This window comes from Grammomys surdaster, unplaced genomic scaffold (assembly GCF_004785775.1).
Source record: "Grammomys surdaster isolate TR1022 unplaced genomic scaffold, NIH_TR_1.0 62, whole genome shotgun sequence".
Lineage (NCBI taxonomy): Eukaryota > Metazoa > Chordata > Mammalia > Rodentia > Muridae > Grammomys > Grammomys surdaster.
In genome coordinates, this window is record NW_021604564.1 from 20967316 (window position 1) to 20991582 (window position 24267).

At 34.9% G+C, this 24267-nt stretch overlaps 1 protein-coding gene across 3 annotated transcripts in view; it reads left to right on the forward strand.

Annotated features, from left to right (window-relative positions):
• The window catches only part of Kiaa1109 (KIAA1109 ortholog), a 189899-nt gene that overhangs the window by 4823 nt on the left and 160809 nt on the right, over positions 1 to 24267 (forward strand). For all 3 annotated transcript variants that reach the window (XM_028763894.1, XM_028763886.1, XM_028763876.1), the window contains exons 3-11: positions 2073 to 2199; positions 7054 to 7170; positions 8930 to 9008; positions 10173 to 10237; positions 17369 to 17555; positions 19426 to 19507; positions 19896 to 20089; positions 22043 to 22122; positions 23786 to 23936. In XM_028763894.1, coding sequence (XP_028619727.1) covers positions 2103 to 2199; positions 7054 to 7170; positions 8930 to 9008; positions 10173 to 10237; positions 17369 to 17555; positions 19426 to 19507; positions 19896 to 20089; positions 22043 to 22122; positions 23786 to 23936 — 1052 coding nt within the window. In that variant the 5' untranslated portion in view covers positions 2073 to 2102. The remainder of the gene's footprint in view (positions 1 to 2072; positions 2200 to 7053; positions 7171 to 8929; positions 9009 to 10172; positions 10238 to 17368; positions 17556 to 19425; positions 19508 to 19895; positions 20090 to 22042; positions 22123 to 23785; positions 23937 to 24267) is intronic.

Below are 24267 nucleotides of genomic sequence, written 5' to 3' on the forward strand. Positions count from 1 at the left end.
TTCCTATTTAAGTCACCATTTTATCACCGACACCATTTTATCACACGTAATTCATTATAAAACATGTGGATATTTATTTGTATCTATTTTTTTCTTGAGACGCATTTTACTGGCCTTAAATTCAGGCTCCTTTAGGCTTAGCTCCCAGAGGAAGTAAGATTATAGGAGTAATTATATTAACATCAATTCTGTTAGTATATCACTGGAGTTACTGTGGCTATGTATGTTCTTGGTCTTTTTTCTTTCTTTGGGGATCAATTGTGTGTCCTCACACATTGTTTCTTTTTCGTTTTAAACTATAGGTCTTTTCATAATGTGTGTCTCCTATTTAAATTAAAAAAATTGTTGAACAAAAAAAGATGAAAGAGAATATTCATGTGTTATAAAGCAATCCTTTCCTTCTAAAATTTAAGCTGGTGACAGGCTTTGCAGTGCTTTGAGAAATATAAGAACCTGTTTTACTCAGTTTGTAAACTGTGTGAAAAAATGTAAATATAAAAACCCTTTCCCCATGCCGGACAGTGGTGGCACCCGCCTTTAATCCTAGCACTTGGGAGGCAGAGACAGGTGGATTTCTGAGTTCGAGGCCAGCCTGGTCTACAGAGTGAGTTCCAGAACAGCCAAGGCTATACAGAGAAACCCTGTCTCGAAAAACAAACAAACAAACAAAAAACACCCCCTCTCCTCATTATTTTCTCTAGCTTTTCTGCTGTTTTATAACATTGTCACTGTCTATTGTTCTATATTCCCCCCCCATTTTACTTTAAGAGATGTTTACTTCTTTATGCTATACTAATATTTCAAAGCACACACACATGCACACACACACACATATACACACTTGGAAAATTTTGATTTGTTGTAATCCTCAAAGTGAGAGTCAGTGAACAAACAATATATTTAGAAAGTTGACAAGTCATATTTAGAATTTCACCGAAAAAGTTGTTTTCATCATTCTTTGTCCATTTTGAAAAGATTTACTGTCATTTTTTCCCCAGACTTACCTGTGCTACTTGGTAAAAGGAATATTAACAATGTAGTTCTCTTTATTCTTTTCCCTCATTTCTTCAATTTTTTTTTTTTTGTAAAAATTGGATTATTACTGGATACTTTTTGCTGTAAGTGGACTGGGTTAATTGTGTGAATACTGTACTAAAAGGGAAATGCTTCTCTTGTTTTTTAATTATAACATAAGAACTTTATTTTTCATTCTTTGTTTGTATATAATCATAATTATGCTACTTGAGTGAATATGCATATTGTCTTAGGAGACACCTAATATTGCTATTAAGAGACACCATGACTAAGGCGGTTCTTATAAAAAAAATCATTTAATTGGGTGCTTGATTACAGTATCAGAGATTTAATCCATTATCATCATTATGGCAGGCAAGGCCATGCCTCCTAATCCTTCTAATCCTGTCAAGGAGTTCCACCCCTTGCTGACTAACCATTCAAGTATATGAGCCTCTGAAGCCATCTTATTCAAACCATTATGCATATATATCTGTATACATGTTTATCTACACAATTGCCTGCAAGAGATCATTTAACTATTCACAAGCTACCTAGAATGAACTTGACTAGGAAATCTGGAAAATACTGGAAAATACAGAGAAGTGATGGAGGTTATGAAGACTTATATATTAAGTGGCAACTTTTGGGGAAAATCTAGATGAGTAATTATGTAGATGCTTAATATTCCATACTAAAATAGGCTTTTATTTTGAGCTCTAATAGTGATCATATTTCTCTTAATAACTACTCCTTTTTTTAGACAGTGTATCTCTGTGTAATTCTGGCTACCCTGGAACTTACTGTAGTCCAGGCTTGTCTTGAACTCCCAGAGATTTGCCTGCCCTGAATGATAAAATCAAGACATTACTAATGTGAACCATGAACTTATATTTAGATAGAAATATGTACACATTTCATTTGTTGTTTACTTGCATTCCCAATGAAAGAAATAGAAGGGGACTTAGTAAGCCTTGTTAATTCACCTTTTATCCCTTTATATGATTTTTGTTGCAGTTTTATGAATCTTTGACTTCAAGTTTGTTAATCTCCTTTAGGCCTTTAGATGTTCTGGAAAAACATCAGTAATGGATCAAAGGAAGAATGACAGCATTGTCCCCAGTATCACTCAATTAGAAGATTTTCTTACAGAACACAATTCCAATGTTGTTTGGCTTCTTGTTGGTAAGTAGAATATGTGTTTTCTACACATATTAACAACTGTCAGATTTTCAGCAGTGGCTGACTGAACCTGGAATGCTATAGTAGCATCCATTTATCTTTAGGAAAGGAGATTTTATGTATGTCCTTTGACTGTTTGCTTTGGAAACTAGTCTGTATTTTTCCCTATTTGGCTACCTAGTTATCTGTCTTAAGAGAGGTGGGGGAGAAAAAACACTGATTGTGTTTGGCTTATTTTGCCTGTTTTAAATTACCTTACCATAACTACTCCAACACATATGTAAACATTTTTATTATAAAGTAATAAATGTCCATGGTGATATATTTTATAGTGAAACAACATATATTTAATACTTTAGAACGTTGAAAATTTTCATTTCTCTGTTTCCCGGTTAGGAGAAAATGGCAGTGGCTTATGCTATTTATAACTTTTTTTGTATAGTGGTCAAGAAGTTTTCTAGGTATATACATAGTTCAAACAATGCATAATCAAGTGTTAGAGAAGAGAAGGGGAGGGAGGAAATGAGTGAATGAATACCCAACTGATTATGAAGGAGAAAAGGTAGGAAATAATACTAGTGAAAAGAGGCTGTTACTGCGCACAAGTTGACATTAAGTTATGCTGTTTAAGTTGGAGGGAAACTCAAAACATAGAAGGGAAAATAGGAAGGCTAGAAAGGAAAAGGAGACTTACTGATACTCTTCACATCTTTGCTATACTGAATACAATAGGAAGCTCGCATGTGTTGTTTGAACATGCAAAGCAGTTTTATGAACATAGACTTTAATTTTTTCCATTTTAATATGTTGGACCGCTGTGGTCCATGGACCTTAAATAAGGTACATGGATTACATAGCTATTTTCCCTAAGTGCATGCATTTGCCTCTTTTCATGACTTGATGCCCTATGCTCTAAAGCAGGAAGGAGCATGGGTAGAGGTGACACATATACTGAAGGAATAATGATGCCTCATAATTCAACCATAAGATTGAATTACAGTTTATACTTTGAGTTTTGTATTTTCTATTTGACAAAACTACTGTAAATTATTAATGAAAGCCAAAAATCAAAGGGAATATTTGCAGTGCCCTGCACTCTTGAGTTCTAGAATCCTGATGAGGTAAGGTGAGGAAATGAAGACAGGCACACATACAGAAGAAGGAATAAGGTGTGCACAGTCTGATGAAGCGACACCTACTGCCTCATAGCCTGAAACCCCAGTGCATTTATTAAGAGCACAGCATGGGGGAGGGGCTGGCTAGTCTCAGTGAGAAGTCTCTTTAGTACTCTCAGGCTGTGAATGTTATGAGGAGGAGGAAAGCTGCAGCTGCTGGTTTGTTATGTACCTGGTTAGTTATCTATACTCTCACCCCTGAGAAGAGCTTTGCATCTGTCTGAGCTTCACCTGGGCAAGACTTTGCCACTCCCACGGGGCTGAGACATATAGTCCCCAACATGACTGTGCTCATGTCAACAGTACACTTTTACCCAGAACTTCAGTCTCTCAGGCCTCCTCCATTTCTTACAAATACTGAATGTTAGTATGAAATAGAACTCAAATATTAGTGTGAAATACAAATTCATAAAAGCAGAATTGGAAATGACCCGAGTTTAATTAAGTTGCAGAATTTTTCCTTACTTCAGATTTGTTCCTTTCCTGTCATGTACAGCTCCTGATTTTTTCCTGTTCTATATAAGTTCCCTTTTTTAGGAAAGAAAATAAAATAAAACAGTAGCAATAAAAAGAGAATTTTTCTAAAAACAGTTTTTTTGGTGAAAGTGTAGTACTTATGTAACAAAGCTGACAGAGCTGTTGTGGCTAGTGCTAGTTTAAGAAATATGATGTTCTATTAGGACTTGCTTACGTTCTAAAAGCTCTACTGGAAAATTTTGAACAAAATTAAAATTTTACTGCAATGTTGGTAGGTCACATGTTAACCTTCATATTACTTTCTCCTTTTTTAGAAAGACTTACACATTTAAAAGCAAAGGGCAATTCATTATCAAAACAATACTTTTGGGGTTTTTTCTTTTGTATATTCATGAATAAAGTGTCTTAAAAATATAAATCTTGTCGATGACTGTTCACTAGTTAGACCACAATTTGCTCTACTGTAATCAGTGACATTCTTCAAAAGTGGGTTATTGTCATAGCAATTATTATAGATATTTAGGATAAGGAAGCCCATTTAACCTTCCTTTTGACAAAAATCCCTGTGTTTTACTACTTTTTTATTTGTGTGTGCATATGCACATGTTGGGGTCTGTGTCTGTGTGTATGATGTGTTTTGTGTAGACTAGAGTTGATATCAGTCTCTCTTTACTTTATATTTTAAGACAGGCAGGGTCTTTCAACAAACTTGGAGCTCCTTGCTTTCATTAGGCTGATTAGCCAATGAACTCTGGGGATTCTTCTGTGTCTAGCTTCCCAAGTCTGTTTTACAGTTGCATGGAGCCATACCTGTAATGGCCCGTTCTGCTGCTCCAGTCCACGGGTCAGGGTCTAGCAAGAGAGAGAGTGGGGACAGAGACTCGAAGAATGGGGACGAGACAGTCTGCCCTGGAGAGGGAGTCTGCCCTCGTCTCTCAAGTCTCTCCTTTTATATCTCTCCTCAAGTCTCGCCTTGAGTCTCTCAAGTGCTGGGATTAAAGGCGTGTGCCACCACTGCCAGGCCTTGACTGAAAGGATCAAGATATTTATCAGAGTGTGCTCAGCTGTTGTAGGCTGTTGAAAACAAGTCTCTTGTCAGGGTATATGGCTCAAGATGGCTGCAAAGATGATAGCCGCTTTCTGCTCAGAGTCGGCTCCCAACACATGCCTAGCTTTTATTGGAGTGCTGGAGATCCGAACTCAGCGCCTCATGCAAGCACCGTACCAACTGAGCCATTTCCCTGGCCCTACTTATCTGAAAGTAGAGATTGTTGATTCATTGTATTTTAACAATTTTTTTTCTAAGTTAAGAAAAAAATCACTAAGAGTCATGGCTGATGTCTGAACTGGAATGACTTGATTGTTGTGGCAGTGGCTTTTAAGCTGCTTACCTGTCCCTTGCGCTGAGCTATTTGTCCTTACTGGCTCCTTGCAGCAGACTTCTGCTTGACAGGACAGCTCATTACTGAGAGGAATGAGATGCTATTAGAATCTCTGGGGAATAAACTGGGTATGATTGGAATGCAGCTATTCAATAAGCCATGATGGAAGAAAAACAGTAGCTTCAGTAGTGAAAGAACAAAATAATTAGAAAACAAGTGTGTGGGACTGTGGGAGTTGTGGGGAGGTGGCATTGTGCTCTGGGCACCCTGAGACATGGCCCAGAGGAAGATCAGGCCACCAGGCCCACGTAAGAAACCACAATCAGTCTTTGTACCCCACCCATTTCTCTTTCTTCCCATTTCTTTCCTTCCTGTTTATATTTCTCTTATATAATATCTAATTCAATTTGATGGACCAATTTTGTTCTGCCCTGTTCTCTTCCTCCCTTTTAATTTTTGCTTTCCTTAAGACTACAGATTGACCAAGATTTGTGGGTCTTCCTGCTTCAGTCTCCCAAGCACTGGGGTGCTTTTAAGCTGTTTGATTGCATTCCTTTACATCGTTCTTTGTTTTACCATAAATGGAGCTGCCTTACTTCCTCCCTGTACCTTTACTGTTACATCCTTCTGTTTGCTTTCTGTCTGTTGCTCTAATACAAAGTTTCACTTTGCTTTTTCTATCACTCTTAGTAACTACTGCCTTTTTGCACACTGTGTTTTTGTAATCATGCAAAATAATTAGGATTGGAGGCAACTGTTTAAATTAAAGATTATTCTGTTTTTATAGTAGACCTGTCTTGCAGTCAGTAATGGTTTGTTCTCATAGTTGAGTCAAGTCCAATGGGGAAAATGACACTTTAACAACTTAGTTCCACTTGAACACTGCACACACTTGCATTGAAAAAAAATATAGGTGATTAAAAATTGCCTAATCTCAGATGCTTATATCACAACACAGAACTGCAAGAAACATAAAAGAGCAAGGTTGCACTATGCATTTGAAAATTCCTAATTACACAGCAAGAGACTCCAATGAGAGCAAATTGTATGAAATCTCAAGGAAGTAAAAAATAATAATAAAGAATGTTCAGTGAAAGTTGAGGTCACGAATAAAATGAACATATTCAAAGAGCACAAATAATTGAATGAAACAAAGATGTCAATACAGAGATAAGAATGAGGTGATCAATAGAGACATTAGAAGTACTGAAAATAAATCAGTTTGAAAATTTGGAAATGAAAATGCCAATATATCGAAATTAAAAAAACTTAGAGAAAGTCACCAATAAAATAAATAGATCAAATGAAAGGTGAATTCCAGGGCTTGAAGACATGATAGATGAATTACAATATTCAGAGAATAATCAAGGTGAAATAGTAAGAGAGTACAAACAGAACATACAGGATTTATGGAATACCATTGGATGACTCCATCTGGGAATCATGGGCAGAGAAGAGGAGTAGATGGTGTACAGAACAAAGAAAGAGTGTTGAAGGTTGTAGGAGTGAAGCACCACTCACTTTACATATAAAGGCAAATACCTGTCAGAATAACTCCTTATCTTAGTTTTCTTAACCAAAAATGAAGATGGAGGCATGGAGCAATGCCTTCAACTTCTCGAAACATTGCACTTTAATCTGATTAGAACCTACATTTTTAAAGTTTTAATTATTATTATTTTTTTATTGTTTGTCAAGTAACTAGGAAAAACAATGTAAGAAAGAAGTAACTCATGATTTTAAAGTCACAAGGATTGTCAAAGTACAGATTACTATATGGAAGTAAGTCTTATTTTTGCTGACTTGTTTTCCTCTCTCAACAGCTACCATTTTGTCTTGTGGATGGATTATATATCTCACATACTATAATTCTCGGAATGTTGGTCTTATTTTAACACTGGTTCTTAACAGATTGTATAAACATGGCTATATCCATATTGGTAAGTATGTATAGCACTGTTTCTTCCATGTAATTATAAGATAACATATTATAAATTTATATTTTGTAAAGAAATAGTACCTTTAGATCATTATTTTTGGTCTGTGTATTTGAAGTAATCAGTGTATCGGCCTTTTTTGTAATATTCCTTAGAAAGAAATAAGCTTCCATTTGGTTATTTTTACCCTGTTGTTACTGCTTAATGTGTTTCTATAGTAACGTTTTTGCTGCTTCTTTTTTTTTTTTTTATAAAATATACTTACTAAAAATATTTGAGAAGCTTAAAATACCTAAATCAAAGTTTTCTTAGAATCTTCCTTGACTTTGAATATTTAGTATAGACTTTTACCCCCTATTTATAAGGTTGATACTTTACAAATCTATAAATTAGTATAATTTTTGGCCAGTTGTAACTAGTTTCTAACTATCAGGAAAACTTTTCCAAATGGATGGGAATTTGCATTAGAAAGCCAGGTTCCTTGAGAAGCCTAATGGTTATTGGCAGAGTGGGCAGTTGGGTGGCTGGATAGAGCCCCTCTCAGTCCTCATATTCAAATGCTTCTTAATGAGCACAAGAAAGACTTCTCTGAAACATAAATTATCTTCTTTTTTTTTTTATTGGATATTTTATTTACGTTTCATATGTTGTCCCTTTACCCCATCCCCCACCCACCCAGGAACCCCCTATCCCCTTACCCCTCCTCCTTCTTCTCTGTGGATGTAACCCCTACCTACCCCCCAACTCCCACTTTCCCACCCTCAAAATTCCCACCCCCTGGGGCGTCCAGCCTTCAGGAGGTCAAGGATCTCATCTTCCACCTATGCCCAGCAGGGCCCTCCACTCTTATATATTCAGCTAAGGCCCTGGATCCCTCCATAAGTGCTCCCAGGCTGGTGGTTTAGACCCTGGGAGCTGTGGTTGGTTGGTATTGTTGCTCTCCTCATGGGGCCACAAATCCTTTCAGCTCCTTCAGTCTTCACTCTAACTCCTCCATTGAGAACCCCATGATCAGTTCAATGGCTAGTTGTAAGCATCTGCCTCTGAATATGTCAGACTCTTGAAGACCTCTGAGGAGACATCCATATCAGGCTCTTATCAGCATGCACTTCCTGGCTTCCACATCAGCATCTACCTTTGGTGACTGCACTGTGGGATGGATACTCAGGTGGGAAGGTCTTCAGACGGCCCCTCCTTCAGTTTTTGTCCCTCGCTTTGTCTCCATATTTGCTCCCTTGAGTATTTTGTTGCTCCTTCTAAGAAGAACTGAATCACCCCCACTTGGTCTTCCTTTTTTATGAGCTTCATGTGGCTGTGAGTTGCATCTTGGGCATTTCAAGGTTCTGGGCTAATATCCGATAATCAGTGAGTGAATACCATGTGTGTTCTTTTGTGATTGGCTTACTTCACTCAAATTATCTTCTATTAATTAGGGAAAATGACTGATGCAGACAGGTAAATGGAGAAAGATGATGAATTAGATACTCTTTGGGTATATGTAGTAGCTGTTTATAATTAAATGATTTACTCATATGAAGCAGTTACATATTATGGTTACTTAGTAGTTCGGTCCAGAGTGGTTTGATACTTTTATTTTCATTGGAGATAGACAGATGAGTAGTTTATAAGAATTGCAACTATATGGAGAAGAGAATGGGAAAAGATTAATTATTTATTAAAGGCTAAATTCTTAATCCTCTACTGTGCATTAAAAGAACTGCTGTAGTTAATTATCATTTCTTTCTTTTTTTGTATGTAACAGGTTCCTTCTCGTTCTCTGTTCTTTCTGGAAAAGTCATGGTTCGTGAAATATATTACATTACAGAAGACATGTCTATTAGGTAATGAAAAAGTGAAAAGAACCCAAACAAATGTGAAATATTATAAAAATGATTTTATTTAATATGACTTATGTATTCAAATAAGCCATAAATTAGAAGTTGTTTTTTTTTCAGTAATGTTTAAAAACTATTTTTATTAGTGGATTAATTTGGTTTAGTTTATTTAAACCAGCAAAAAGTTTCTTAGCTAGCGGTTTATAGAAATGAATAATTTCATTTGATTTGTAGCTGAAAAATTGAACCATTGAATTACCTGACCATTTCAATGGTTGTTACATGAAATAAGTGTTAAGAATATTGGTAGTTCTTAGTAGTTAGCTCCTTATTCAAGGTAAGCATATACAAATATTGAGCATGTGCTAGCAACTATAATTTTGCTGTGAGAATGTAAAACTAATCTGAATATAATAGGAAACAATAGCATAATTAAAGTGTTTTCTGTAAGCTTTGAAGAAAAGCTTACTTCATTTTTATGTTTTGTCAAAACTTGAGACTTAGAGAAATGATGGATTAATTTAGAAATACTATGGTTTGGCATTGTTTATTCCTCATTTCAAACTTGGAACAACTTCTGTGGTCGCCTGCAGTTACTTCTAAATCAAAGTAAAACTAGTAGTTATAAAGCTGAGAGTGAAAGTGAATTCTTTTAAGGCATGAAGTCATAGGTCATTGGTAGATATGAAAGAGTGTCTTTGAAAGTTTTTTTTTTAGTTTATTAGTATCCTTTTTAATATTTGCCTATTAAAATAATAATCTTTATACTTTAAAAATATTTCTTAAAATATAAAATTTTTCTGTTAGCACTTCATTTTACTGTAAATATATTCTAATGTTACATTTTATCTAATTAGAAGAGTTAGTTGAGTAATTTATGTATGTTTTACATGATGAGTCTATACATTTTTATCAATTAGATCAGTCTTCCTTTCTAATTTGGGTGTAGGCAGTCTATTTTTTACCTGAAAGGTAATGAAACAAGAACTGAGTTGAGTCGAGCCGAGTGTGATAGGCCATGCCCTTAATCCCAACACTTGGAGGTGGAGACAGGATGATCTCAAAGAAACTTAGTCATCCCTGGCTTCAAAACAAGTTTGAAGCTAACCTGGGTTTTAGAAAGTGAGTAGGTAAATTGTTTTCTTATTTTTATAATCTGTCTTCCCTCAGGATTCAGGATGGATTTATCATTTTTCGGTGGTGGAAAATGTATAACCCAAAGCAGAAACAACATGGTAAGTTTTCATTTTTACATGTATCAAAGGTATTTGATCATATAATCAGAATTTTCCTTTATATGTATTTAAATGTTTCACATTATTGTTTTTAATAACTTGGCATTTACAAAGGTCTGATTTTACGTCTGCTTAAGTTAATTTTTCATTTTTCCATATTATTTAGTCATATTATCTATCTCTATGTTTCTAACATCTTTTGAATATGTAGACCTAACCATAGTCTGAATAAAATGGCTTCCTACCACTCTAATCTTTCTAAGACTTCCACATTCTTTAGCTTCTCTTATTCATACTTGCTGTGTTACCCAGCTCGGTCTTGAATTCCTGGACTCAAGAGATCCTTGTGTTTCATCCTCTAGTAGCTGGACTATAAGTATGTGCCACCACCCTCATATAATTAGTGATGTTAATTACTTGTATATTAGCATTCATACGGCTTCTTTTGAGAAATATTAGGTTTCTTGTTCATTTCTCTTTTTTTGGTTTTTTGACACAGGGTTTCTCTGTGTAGTCCTGGCTGTCCTGGAACTCACTCTGCAGACCAGGCTGGCCTGGAACTCAGAAGTCCACCTGCCTCTGCCTCCCAGGTGCTGGGATTAAAGGCGTGCGCCACCACCGCTCGGCTCTTGTTCATTTCTTAAACAATTGTTTTCTTCCTCTGGAGTAGTTTGAATTCCCTAAATATTTTGTGTATCATCTTTATCAGAGAACTTTTTTTTATTAGTTGTATGGTTTGAAAATATTTATCCCCAAGTGGATAGTTTGTATTTTCTGTTAACTATTTCCTTTGTTATGAATATAATTTTATTTTGACATAATCTTACTGGTCCTTTTTGGGTCAGTAGGTGGACCAAGGTGACATTTAGTTATTACTCTTTTGTTATTTTTTTTCCTGGTAGTTTTATGAATTGGACCTTCACAAGTCTTTAAGCCATTTTTTTTTTCACATTTTTAAAAATAATTTATTTTTTTTTTTTCAAATTGTAATTCATTCACACAGGGGTTATAAACACAGAAAGGCAGGACGTGGGGAAGGGGATGACACTGGAGCGTGAGTGTTCAGGGGGAATACAGATATCTTTCAGAACAGGGTATTGTCTGGGTGAAGGTTCAGGGGACAGGTCACTATGACTCTGCCTATGATTCACTTGTCCTTATCTAAGTTGGTATTATCCGCCAAGGCTACCTATTTACAAGGTCTATGACTCCTCAGGCTGGTAAATTTCCACAAAAACTGCCTGTTTACAATAGCTTATAGTCATCTGTTTCAATGTTTTCCACAGAGACCCAAGACTTGGTGTTAGTATACATGTATGACAGGCCTATTGCTGATTTTAGGCCTATGGCTGATTTTAGGCCTCTTTAAGCCATTTTTACTTGATTTTTATATATGGTTTTGAGATGGAGACTGATATAGATTTATATTTATCAATACCATTTATTAAAGAGACTTGTTTTCCCAATTTCTTGGGTTCATTTCTAGAGTCTCTTGTTTTCTGTGCTCCATTTTTCTCCTTTGCATCAGTATTGTGTTGTTTTAGTGGCAGCCACTTGGTTTATAGTTTAACATTGAATACATGACCTATCTTTCCTGATTTGGGGTCAGAGTTTCAAGCTGTGTTTTTGTGCTCATGATTTCCTTGGGAGTTTTGGTTCTTCTGTAGTTGCACATAAATTTTAGGATTATTTTCCCTTTAGCTGCTATCTTGATCCGTGTTCTCTTGCCGTGAGGAGACTCAGTGACCTCAACAACACTTAAAATGGGAAACATTTAATTGAGGCTTGCTTGCATTGTCCGAGGTTTAGTTCATTGTCATCATGCCAGGGAGTATGGCGTCATGCCAGTAGACCTAGTGCTGGGAAGGAGTGAGTTCTACATCCAGATCCACAGGCAGCAGGGAGAGAGGGACTCTGACCTTGGAAGAGGTTTTTTGAACCTTCAAAGCCAGTGGCATACTTCCTCCAACAGTGTTCACTTCCTCATCCTTTCAAATAGTGCCACTCCTTGGTAAACAAGTATTCAAATTTATGAGCCTACTGGGGGCCATTCTCATTCAAACCACCACAGCTATGAAAAAAATTGGAATTTTGAGGTGATTACATTGACTCTGTAGATGAGTTTCATTAGTAAAATTTTAGCAGTATTCTAGCCCATGAGTATGAAATATGTTTTCTCCTAATATTGTTTCTTTCCTTCATGTTTTACAGTTTTAAGTGGTCTAGGACTTTAATTCCTTTGGTTAATTTAATCTTAAATACTTTTTATTCTTATATTTGGTAACTACTGTTGGGATTGTTCTCTTGAAAACTTGCTATTAGTGTGGAGAAATGATTTTTGTGTGCTGATTATTTTTAATATTGTAACTGAGTTCACTTTTTCAGTTTTACGAGTTTCTGTTAGAATATTGAGGATTTTCTAACTAGCAGATCATGTTGCCAGCAAACAGTTTGAAATCTTCCTTTTCTATTCATGGCTTATTAATTTCTCTTGGCTAAATACCTGGACAAAGAATTACACCAATTTGAAATGACATGAGGGTGGATATTCTTGTCTTCATTGGGTCTTAGAGAAAGAATTTCATTTTCACTACTGAGAGCTATGAGCTTATATATTCTATGCACCTTTTAAGGGAATTCTCTAATTTAGAAGTTAATGTTCTTAGCAATGTGCTCATAATCATACCTGTCAAAGGTAAAAAGATGTGAAATAGCAATGAGAATGCGCTGTTCAATCTGTGTATATTATTCTTTCATGATTTGGGATCAGAGTTTTAGAGTAAAGTACATAGAATAGTGATATGCTGGAACAGAGCATTGACAAAATCAAAGCACTCTTGTAGATTATGTGATTATTTATAACAATATAATAGTGACTGTATTTATATTCTCTAGAAGGACTTTATAACTTAGATATTCTTTCTTGCTGATTTAAGAACAGATTCATGTGTTTTGACAATTATCCATTCAGTATAGATATAGTTCTCATTTCTTGTTGGAAAACTTAGTCTGGCTGGAGCATGGGCCTGAAAACAGTGGGAGCTATGCAGACTTTCAAGGAGATAAAGACAGTCTCTTGACAGGACCAAGATTTTCATTAGAGTTGTTTGATTGGAAGAAAAAAGTGGTGTTCAGATCCACAAATTTATTGCTGTAGATGTTGGTTGGAGTAATTTTAGCCATTAACACATTGAAATTTGTTGGTTGTTCAAGATCTTCTGAGAGAGAGAGAGAGAGAGAGAGAGAGAGAGAGAGAGAGAGAGAGAAGGAAGGAAGGGAGGGGAGGGACGGAGACAGACATATTTAATGCTTTTAGCCATAGAATTTGGTATAAAATATTCTCTAGGTTATAAAATTAGTTCTTTGCAATAGATAGTTAGATATCTGTAGAAGGACATTTGTCATTGTTTTAGTAGTTGTAGTCATGCATGTATGGCCCCAGAGTATGTGCCTGTGAGTGCTTATCTTTGCATACTTCTAAGTCTCTGTATGAGTACTCCTGTGCGGGATATACGTCTTTGTGTATCTGTCTCTTTAATAGGTGTACTAGTCATTGTCTCTGTATCTCTATGGATGTGCTTTTAGGATACTTGTCTCTACATATGTACTGGGGTAGGGATGATGGATGGAGGGATGAGTTTTGCTGTATAGAGTACTTCTGGAAATTTTAGGCTTAGATTTTTTAAAACCTACTTTTAATAAGGGTTCTCAAATGCTTCAGACCCCCCTCCCCCCATCCCACCATTGGGAAAAAAGGTGGAAAAAAGATGGTAAATAGGATAAGGGGATGTGAACCTGTTTAAAAGTAGTTCCTTAGGGTGGATCCATTTGTCAGAATATCAGCAGTCCAGTTTAGTAGTGTCAGGATACCAAACACAACCTGCCAGCCTTGGCCAAATCGGCCAAATTGGCTGAGTAAGCATGAGTCAGAGGGAGCGACTAGGACCAGCCAGGATGCCAGGAGAACTTTTCTGTTATGCCTCTTTCAACAAAGCGAAGTTCAACAAAGACGAAGATGCTAGACCAATGCAAAGCTAGGTATGCAAGCTTGCCGATATTGCCTGTTGAGTCCTATTTGTCCTTTCTCCAAACATCATGTGTCCTCCCACGGGTCTTGCCTCAGAAAAATACCACATGAATCTATCTTAAAGTACCATGTTAGTCTGTCTTAGGAAAACACCACATTCATCTGTATCACATGGCATATCCAAAAACTTCTACTTCAGAGAATTATAGCAGACTGGTGACATTGATAGAAAATAATGACAGAAACCCTGAAGAACTACAGGTTAAGAGTATGGATATCAATCAATCAATCAGGCTTAGAAATTTGATTTAGAACTCTGGCTGAAATATTGTCAGTGTAGGCAAAACAAATAGAAACACTAGGGCACAGAAAAAAGTAGGATGTGACCTCAGCTAAATGTTTCTTTAAAAAAAATTAGGTAAAAATGTGCTTTTACAAACTTAAAAAACTTGCTATTTGATACTTCTCAAAAGTGATTTTTAGAAGGAAAAGGTAATATCTAAGCTGATAATTGTTCAATGTGGCCTAAATTTTATTCAGTCTTATTTAAAATTTAGACCCATTACTATTTTTGTACAATGATCCAAGTATGAATTGGGTTCCTTCCTATGGTCTGGGCATGTGGTAGATGCCAGCAATATTGTAGTGAACATAATGAGCAAACATTTTGTTTCTAGTAGGTGAGGTAATAATGAACAGTGTAAAAAACCAGGAAGTGGAAGAAGGAATTAGGGGATCTTGTAGTGTTTGGTATATTGTGTACTTAGAATTTAAGAGGATTGTCAAATATATTTTGAAATTAATACATTTCTCTTTATACCTTGGCATCTATAATACCTTAATGCAGATGTGTTATCATATCAGTTTTATTGAAAGGAGAGAATCTTCTGAATATTCTGCATGGTAGAGATGAAGTTGAGGGTGTGGTCCTGCTTCATTTTATGCAGTCCTCATTTGTTTATTCATTACTGCTGGTCCCATTAAGGACAAATCCTCATTGCCTTTATAGCATAAACCTAATGCTCAGGACATTGGGGCTAAAGGGTCATTACTAAACTGCTAGGTTAATTAAATTTGAAGGCAGGTGCTTTAGTGAGTTTTGAGTTGAGTTGTTTATGACTTGAAAAATTGTATAATAATTTCTACTTGTACTGCTCTATGTGAGATTATAAAAATATTCTTCTTTATATTTATTATGTTTGCACTTACTAAATATTTAAACAGTGTAAGATTTTTTTTTCAGTGTAAGATCTTATTGTAGACTTTTGCTTTCCTAGAAGTATGACTTATTAGGAAGATGCTTTATCTATTTGTTTGTTTTTGTACGAATGAGCTCTTTTGTATAGCATTCTTCTAGGCAATTAATCAGCAAAATGGTCCCATTGTTGACTGAGCTTCCTCCATTCTTGTTGGGAAGATTCAGATAATCAGCAAGTAATGAGAAAAATACATTGAGGAGAAAAATAGTGTAAAAGCATGGCCAGTTGGAAGTGAAGTAGTTTTTGGTGAAGTTGCTCCTGGGAAATCTGGAGAGCCTTCATTGGCAGAGGAGAGTTAAAGAGAACAATTCAGCAAGTAATAAAGTGCATGACTGTTAGTGTCTCTGGGAGAACTTTCCGTGGTTCTTCTGTTCCTCTCTCAATGCCAACACCTCTGGGCCAGTTTACTTGGAGTTGGGTAGAAAGCAGAATTATCAGGTGAGAGTGTAGATTGTGTAGAATTTACATATTTCAAAGGCCATATTATTTTTCTGATTGAGATAGGAAGGCATTAAAAAATTAGAGAGGATAGTGAGATGATGTTGAGTTTTGAATAATCTGGTTAGTGTGTTAAGCACAGGCATGAGGAAGAACACAACAGAAGCAGAGACTGTTACAGGAAATGGAAAGTGATGGTGACTTGAGCCGGAGCATTAAAAAGGGGTTGGATTCTGAATGTTTGAAGAAAAGCAAACATGAAAGAACAATCAAAGCCTTTGAACATTAGCAGTGGAAGAGACAGGCTTTCTGTTGATGAGGAACACTGTGTATTGGGTTTGGGTAGGAAAATCAGGTGTTGGTAAAATCTTATTTCAGAGAAGTTGGACACATTGAGTGCTGCCATTTGCCCTTTGACCTGGGAGTCCTGGGAACCACTGTTGATTACTAAGCACAGGCTTAAACCTGATGTATGATTGAATTTGATTTACTTGTTTAAAATGGGTACTTTTACTTATTGGTTTCAAGAATTGTGGTACTTAGTGTATATTAATAAAACACTGCCTGTTTCTCATCTGCTTTTAAGAATTGTATACACAGTAAGGAAGAATGATGGACTAGTTGATGGAATAGGGATCGTCTTAGCTCTTAGTCGTGGTAAACCTGGAGAAACAGTGGAGAATCCAGGTCAAAGAGCTACTTAAATAACAGGAAGTTACAGTTCATGGGCATCAAACACTTGGAGTTCATATATATTTTCTTTATTTTTAGTACCATTGCTTTTTTATTTTTTTTAAGGATTGAATTTATTCTGCTTCCCCCAATTGTCCTAGAAAGTAATGAGAAAATACCTCAAGATTGAACTAACAGGATTACTGTGCTAAAAATAAATGTTTATGATTTGTTTTTCTTAGTTTCTTTAAAAAAAAAATTGAATGGCAATGCATTTTGTTAGTTAAAATTTTATATTTGCTTCCAGTTTTTAATATTTCATCAACTATCAACCACTGAGATTAAAGTTAGTATGTTTTTTTACTCATTTTTAAAAATGAAAGTTTTTTTTAACTGATTATACAAATCTTAAAGAATATGCAATATAATCTTTTAGATGGAAGTGAAAAATATACTAGATTACAAAAGATGTTAAGAAAATGTAACATTTTATTTTAGAACAAAAGAAATCTTTGATAAGTTTTTCCTAATGTGGTTGATATGCCCATGACTTGAAAGTTTCTCCATAGAAACTAATGTCCTTTCTTTTATAAGTTGGTTTGCTTTACTTTGTGAAACACATTTTGACAAAAAAATACTGTGATTAAAATTCTTGAAAGTTGACTAAAGCCTTTCTTTCCATTACTCTCTTTGTTTTATTCTTTTTTTTTTTTTTTTGGTAACTTATGTCTTTAGATCCAAAGGCAGAAACCAGATTATATATCACAGTTAATGACTTTGAATTTCATGTCTACAATCGGTCTGATCTTTATGGACGCCTTCAAGAGTTGTTTGGTTTGGAACCAACTATAATTCCACCCAAAAAAGATGATGATAAAACCCGGGAAAATGGAAGAACAAGAACGCAGTCCAAAATTGAAAGGTTCAGTGTCATACTTGAATCTGATAAATTTCTGATATTTAAACTTTTTAGTAGAATATCATTAATATTGTTCACCTAAGGAGAATCTAATCTCTTTGTTTTATATAGCTATATAATCTTTCAAAAACTAAAGCAATGCAAGATTAGCTTATATAAAAAGCCCTAGCTCTTTTTCTCCATATTACTTTTCTCCATATTCAGACAGTTATTAATTTGATTTTTATCATTTTAATATGTGTACATAAATGTATATCATAGTTATGTATTTGAAGTACACAGGTTAATGTTGTGTTTATGAAAATCATGTGTATCCTCTTGTTCTAATGTCATTTTTCTTTGCTTTCTTTTTCTCTCTCTCTTTCTCTCTCTCTCTCTCTCTCTCTGTCTCTCTCTCTCTCAATGTCTGTCTCTCTCAATGTCTGTCTCTCTCAATGTCTGTCTCTCAACCTCTCCCTCTCCCTCTCTCTCTCTCTCTCTCTCTCTCTCTCTCTCTCTCTCTCTCTCTCTCTTTCTCTGGTGCTGGGGATTACCCGGGCCTTGGTCATGCTATGTGAGCACTCTACCACTTGCTAATCCCCAGCCCTGTGATCTGCTATTTATTTGGTAATATATGTTACCATCTTTCTTTATCTGTATATTATAAATATATAACAATTTTACAGAGGAAAATAGAGTATACTCTATTTGCTATAAAAATGTGTGTTGCCATCACTTATCTTTGTGTGTGTGTGTGTGTGTGTGTGTGTGTGTGTGTGTGTATATATATATATATATATATATATATGTTGTTAAAGTGTGAGAGTCAGAACAGGAACAGAGAAAAGAAAATCTATTGTAGAAAGACAGATAAAACTTTAAGAAGACACTTAAACTAATGTTCAGAATCAGCACAATGTTCAATGAATAGTAATTTAGTACGAGTCTTGGAAAATAAGCCATACTTAGTTATTAGTAAATGAAATGACTCATATACCCTTTCTAGTAAGAGTAAAGTTTCTTAAATTAAAAATTTTATTCAAGAGGTTTTTTTTTTTTTGTCAAACTATTATTTTCAAAGCAGCTCATTTTAATTTTAACTTGTTAGGTTTTAGAGTCACTCTCCTTTTATTTATATTTATTTTTTAATCTGAAAGATGTTTCACTGTATGAAATATTGCTCTGACTTTTTTAAGAAAAGGAAATCTTGTTATTTGCAACAAAATGGATATGATAAAACAAGCCAGGGCTAGAAAGGCAAATCTAACATAATCTTGTTTACATGTTGAGTTAAAAAATTTTTTTTTTGTTTTTACTCAGCTAGATATAGAGACAAATATGAGTTTTAGATCAGGTAATAGTGAGACCCTTTCTTAAAAGAATAAAAAGAAACTCCCAAAGAACTAATAAAATACTCTTTAAAAATAAGTAGAGAAAAGAAAGCCAACAGCACAGACTCCCTCTCCTCGGAGTCTTAAACTCAGAGAACCAGCGTGAAATTGTGGTTCCTAGGTGCCGAAGGCGGTGAGGGCCACTCTGAGCTACATCTTGATGGCATACATCACCTGGTTGCTGTAATAACTTAGTTGTATTATAAAGTGGGGTGATGGAATGAGTACAGTAATGATGTAATGTTCTACTCTAGAGTGCCATTCTGGAAGGGTAGTTTTTCACTGTAGCTTCAAAAATAAACTAGAATGAAAAGGTACATGCTAAGGGATACTCTTAGGGATAGTACCATGTCTTCACATGATCATTGTTTTGTGTACTTGAATACACTTTAGATGTATTTGGAAAATGCAGCTGGCGTTAGTGATGTATGATGTGAGGCGGTTTAATTTTGTACTCTCAAATATTTAAGTTTTTCTTCATGTCAGTTTATTTTTCTCATCAGAGTTAAAGTAAAAACAGAGTCTCAAGACCCCACATCTTCATGGAGATCACTTATTCCAGTCATTAAGGTTAACGTGAGCACAGTAAGTCAATTCTGTTTGAGTTAATGTTTGGCAGATTAACACATAGAACTTACTTTTGCAGATCAAAGTCCATGTAAGAAAAGCAATTTTGTGTACATTTTACTTTCTGTTTCTGTAACGTGTGAATGAACTATTTTAACACCAGCTCTGCATTTGGATGCTTATTAAACCTGAAGGGATTTTTACAAGTGTCTAAGTTGCTCTAAACTTATCTCTAGATTTCTTTAAATGTTGATATAAATAGATGATGATGATATTTAATAATGATTTTAAGTAGCATATACAGCTAAACTGGAATCATTAAGTTGTTGCTTAAAAATGTAATTAATTTAGTTAAGGAAAACAATGACTAGACTATGCTGGTATAATATCTCTTTTATGTTTTTAGGGACGTTTGGCCTTTGGGAATCATTATCAACCTCAGACTCTATGCATCAACTTTGATGATGCGTTCCTAACTTATACTACAAAACCACCTTCAAGTCACCTTGACCAGTTCATGCACATTGTGAAAGGGAAGCTGGAAAACGTTCGAGTCATGCTTGTTCCTAGTCCAAGATACGTTGGCCTACAAAATGATGAGTAAGAAAACATGAAAATAGTCCTTTCTTCCTACTAATATAAGTATCAACTGGGGCCTCTAGCATCCTTTTTATTTCTATGGTAGAAGTTGTACGTCAGTCACAAGTTTTTTCAGTTGTTAAAGCCTTTGTGCTAAGAAGTAATAATTACACTTTTCAGTGTGTTTCTGTATGATTATTAGGACAATTTCTTACTCTCTTCTGCTCACTTATTTTGGCTTAAATTAAGCTCTGATGTTATGCTAGCATATGCCCATTAAAGGTATATTTTTCTGTCTAGAGGGCTTAGATAAGTAATAAACTGAATTATAGTGGATTTAGTGAAAGTTGAAAATTGATTAAAATGTTTCTTGGGAAAAATGGTTAGAGTAGTCCAATTTTGAGATAATTATTTGATTTTTCTTTGAACCACAAAGAATTTTCCTATCTGCATTGCAATGTTTCCCCCATGCTGAAATAGCTGTTCTAGTTAGAAGATAGGTTACATGAGAATGCACACCAGACTCACCAGTGTGGTGAGATGCTTATGCAGGAATGGACCAGGCCTGAGGGGACAGCCTTTCTATAACTCCTGTCAGACACTGGGTCTTGTATTTACATCTGGAATAACGGTCCACAGTCTTCGTATTTTCTCAGTCTCTTATTTTTTATGATGAGTACTCTGGCTGAAGTTATGTAATTTCAAGTATATACATGAAAATTTTCTATTGTGATGTTTCAGCTTTCTCTTTGTTGTATCAACAATGTACATTTTTATGAAATTATGGAAAGCAAGTTTTAACTCTAGGCTGATATGCTGCTAAAATAAAATCTCCAGGATCAGCTAGCATGGTAGAGAGAGTTCCCCTATATGAGTTCTAGGTGGCTCTGTGTCTACTTCGCCTTGGTCTTGGAGAGCATAGACTTGATTAAAGATGTCCTGGAATTTGGTAGATGAACACAACTTTGTATTAATATGTCAAGTGTACTGAACAGAACTGTAGTTTTAAGTAACTAGAGAGATGAAAAAAGTGTTTTCCTATTAATATTTTATATAATATTATTTAAAATTGTATTTTTCAAAAATGTAGATACTAGGTGCCCATGACTTTTATTTCAGCACATAAGAGGAAGAGGTAGGAGGGTAAGGAGTTCAAGGTCAGATATAGCTAGTGTTCTCAGGCCTTAGGCTACCTGGAATTATATTTGAAAACAAAACAAAACAAACAAAAAACCCCACCAGATTGGCTTTATTGTGTCTTTATTTTGTGGTATTTACAAGAAAACTATTACATTCATATATGCTGTTATCTAATGATTGAGAGATGAATTTTTCAATGTAGAAGACAATACCATGGGGTATGGCAGAAACATTGTTAACTCTAAAATTTGAGAGAAGGAAAGTTAATGTAGAGAAGCATTCATGTCAGATTTTAAGTTCAGGGTAATTGCTTTACATTCATTTTGTTAATCAGTGCAAATACTCTTAGAGAAAAAGTAAATTGTTACAGATAAAAATGAAAGTCTTTTGTTTGCTAATGATTACACTACATTGTTCTGGTTGATTAAATATTACTTAGAATTATAATGATATTAATATAAATCGCTTAAATTTTGTCATAAAAGCAGAATTTGATTATTATTTTTCAATTATTGTTGTGTTTAGCCTCAATTTTAAATAAATTTATTTCATTCCAAACTTAAAGTGGAAGTCTATAAGCCAGTCGTTTTCTTCCTAAACTTATTTACCAATAAAATTTCACAGTCATTTTATCATGTAACCTGATGTAAAATACAATTAGGGTAGCTTGTTATAGTGTTTATCTGTGTGAAAGATGTTCTTTTCTTTTTAAGATAGAACCTGTTATATTCTTTATATTCCCCCCTTCTCTTCACTCTTATTTACTGTCTGCTAGACTGCAGAGCGTTTTGTAGTCTAAGATGTATTTTATGTGCCTCACACTTGTTCCTGTAGACCCCCAAGACTCATGGGAGAAGGTTTTGTGGTGATGCAGTCAAATGATGTCGACATCTATTATTACATGGACGAGCCAGGTATGTCCTCTTTGAGAATGTGTCTTACAGGAACAGTTCTGTTTCTTCTGTGGAGTACTGTTGCCTACACATTTGAAATCTTCTGAAAGTTAGAATCAGTAAATTGTAAATTTGACTGTGAAAGTCTCTAATTTCTTTTAAAAAAAGATGTCGTGTCTTAAGAGTTGAATTATTATGTAACTATTTTATAAAATAATTCATTTCCACAGATACCTCAAAAATTGATGCAGGAACTCTAAAGAAAACCCTTAAGGAGTGTGGTAGTTTGTTTTAGCTTAGAGGAGAAAATCACAATTGCTACACTTGAATATTAAAACTAAAAAATTGAGACCTAGCTCCTTTGAGTGTTTGATAGTTGGTTTCCATTTGAGAAAAGTACCTAATATTGGATTGTTTCAGTTCTTTTATCATGCTTCTGTTCTTTTTGCCACCAAGGGGTTTGTGTGGTCACAAACCCTATATTTTCAGTATAGGACCAGTATTTTACTTGCCTTTTTATCATGACATTGCAGAAAGCAGTGGTGCCACAAGTCAGTGCCATGTATTGACAGTTCAACAGAAAATGCAAGTCTCAAAAGAACTCCTAGATGAAACCATAAAGATTATCAGTTTTTATCGCCTACTGAGCCATAAGTAGAGTATACTTTTAAGATTAATTGGGAAGGAAGTGCACATAGGACATTGTGCTGCAAGCTCCAGTGAGTTCAGAAAAAGCACTCACTTAATTGATTCATATGCCTGTTTGCTTTTTTTCATGGAATGCTGATTTTACTTGGAAAAATTTAAGACAAACCATGTAGATTTTCATGTTAAAGTTAGAATTTTGGAAACTTGGGTGCTGTCTGACAGCATCTCAATATTAATAGCTTTTCTAATGAAATTGTTAGTGATCTTAGCATGTGGTTTCAGAAAAAGTTTAACAGATTTGCCAGTGCTTATAAAAATGAACATAACTCATGAACCACTGTTTTTCAAATGACCAGTATATAAGATTACAGAGTCATGCATGGATAAAAGATTCATTCAGAATACAAGAGTCAGCAGAAGATTTTAACATGAGAGAGTTTGAAAAACATGAGTAATGGGTTTCAGGTCTACACTGCAATCTTTTGAAAATTCCACTTGTTGAATTTTGCTCTAGTATCAGAGAATATTATCCAACTTTATATATATGAAAAGGCTATCAAAATGTCTCTTCCTTTTCTGTCTCCATGTGAGGCCAGATGGCTTCACATCCTTTTAACAGTAGATAAGTGCAGAAGCAGCTGCAACAAACTGCCTGTTTTCTGTTTGGCTACATATTGAACTAATGATATAAAGAGCTTTACAAACACATTTCACTGAATTGTTGTGGAAAATACAGTTTTGGGTTTTTTTTTTTTCTTAAAATGAAAACTTCATTTAGTTTTTATTTTTATTTATACACACTTTTATTACTAAAGTTATTCTTTTTATAGGTAGATAGCAAGTTTATTGTATAAATAAAATCTTTTAAAATCATGAAATTTTAGTTTGAACAAAATAAATTTGATATGTAACATACAAACAAAACAAAAACCTCTCTGGGAGTTAATTTTAAGTGTAAGGTTTTTAAGACTAAAACATTTGAATTGGTAATGTATGGTGATTTTAACTAATTGCCTTTATATGTTCTGGAATATAGGACTTGTTCCAGAAGAAACAGAAGAGAGTATAGAAGGAGAAATAAGCAGTGAAGATTGCAAATTACAAGACTTACCTCCATGCTGGGGACTAGATATTGTTTGTGGTAAAGGAACAGATTTTAATTATGGACCCTGGGCTGACAGGCAGAGGTACTTGAGTGATTATATTTCTAATAGTCTTTCAAGTGTATTAAGATCTTATTTTTTATTGAATACTAGCTTAGTATTTAAAACTATTTTTATTATTTTTAAATTATATGTATTCATATATGTCTGTGGGTGTGTGCACGTGATCTCAGGTATCCGTGGAGGCCAGAGGATCTCCTGTAGCTGGAATTACAGTCAGTTTTGAGATGCTCATCATGGGTGCTGAGAACCAAACTCAGGTCCTCTGGAAGAACAGCAAGTTCTCTTTAACAGCTGAGCCATTGCTCTACCTCCTTCCCCCACATTGTCTTAGTTTTTGTAAACTAATACATGG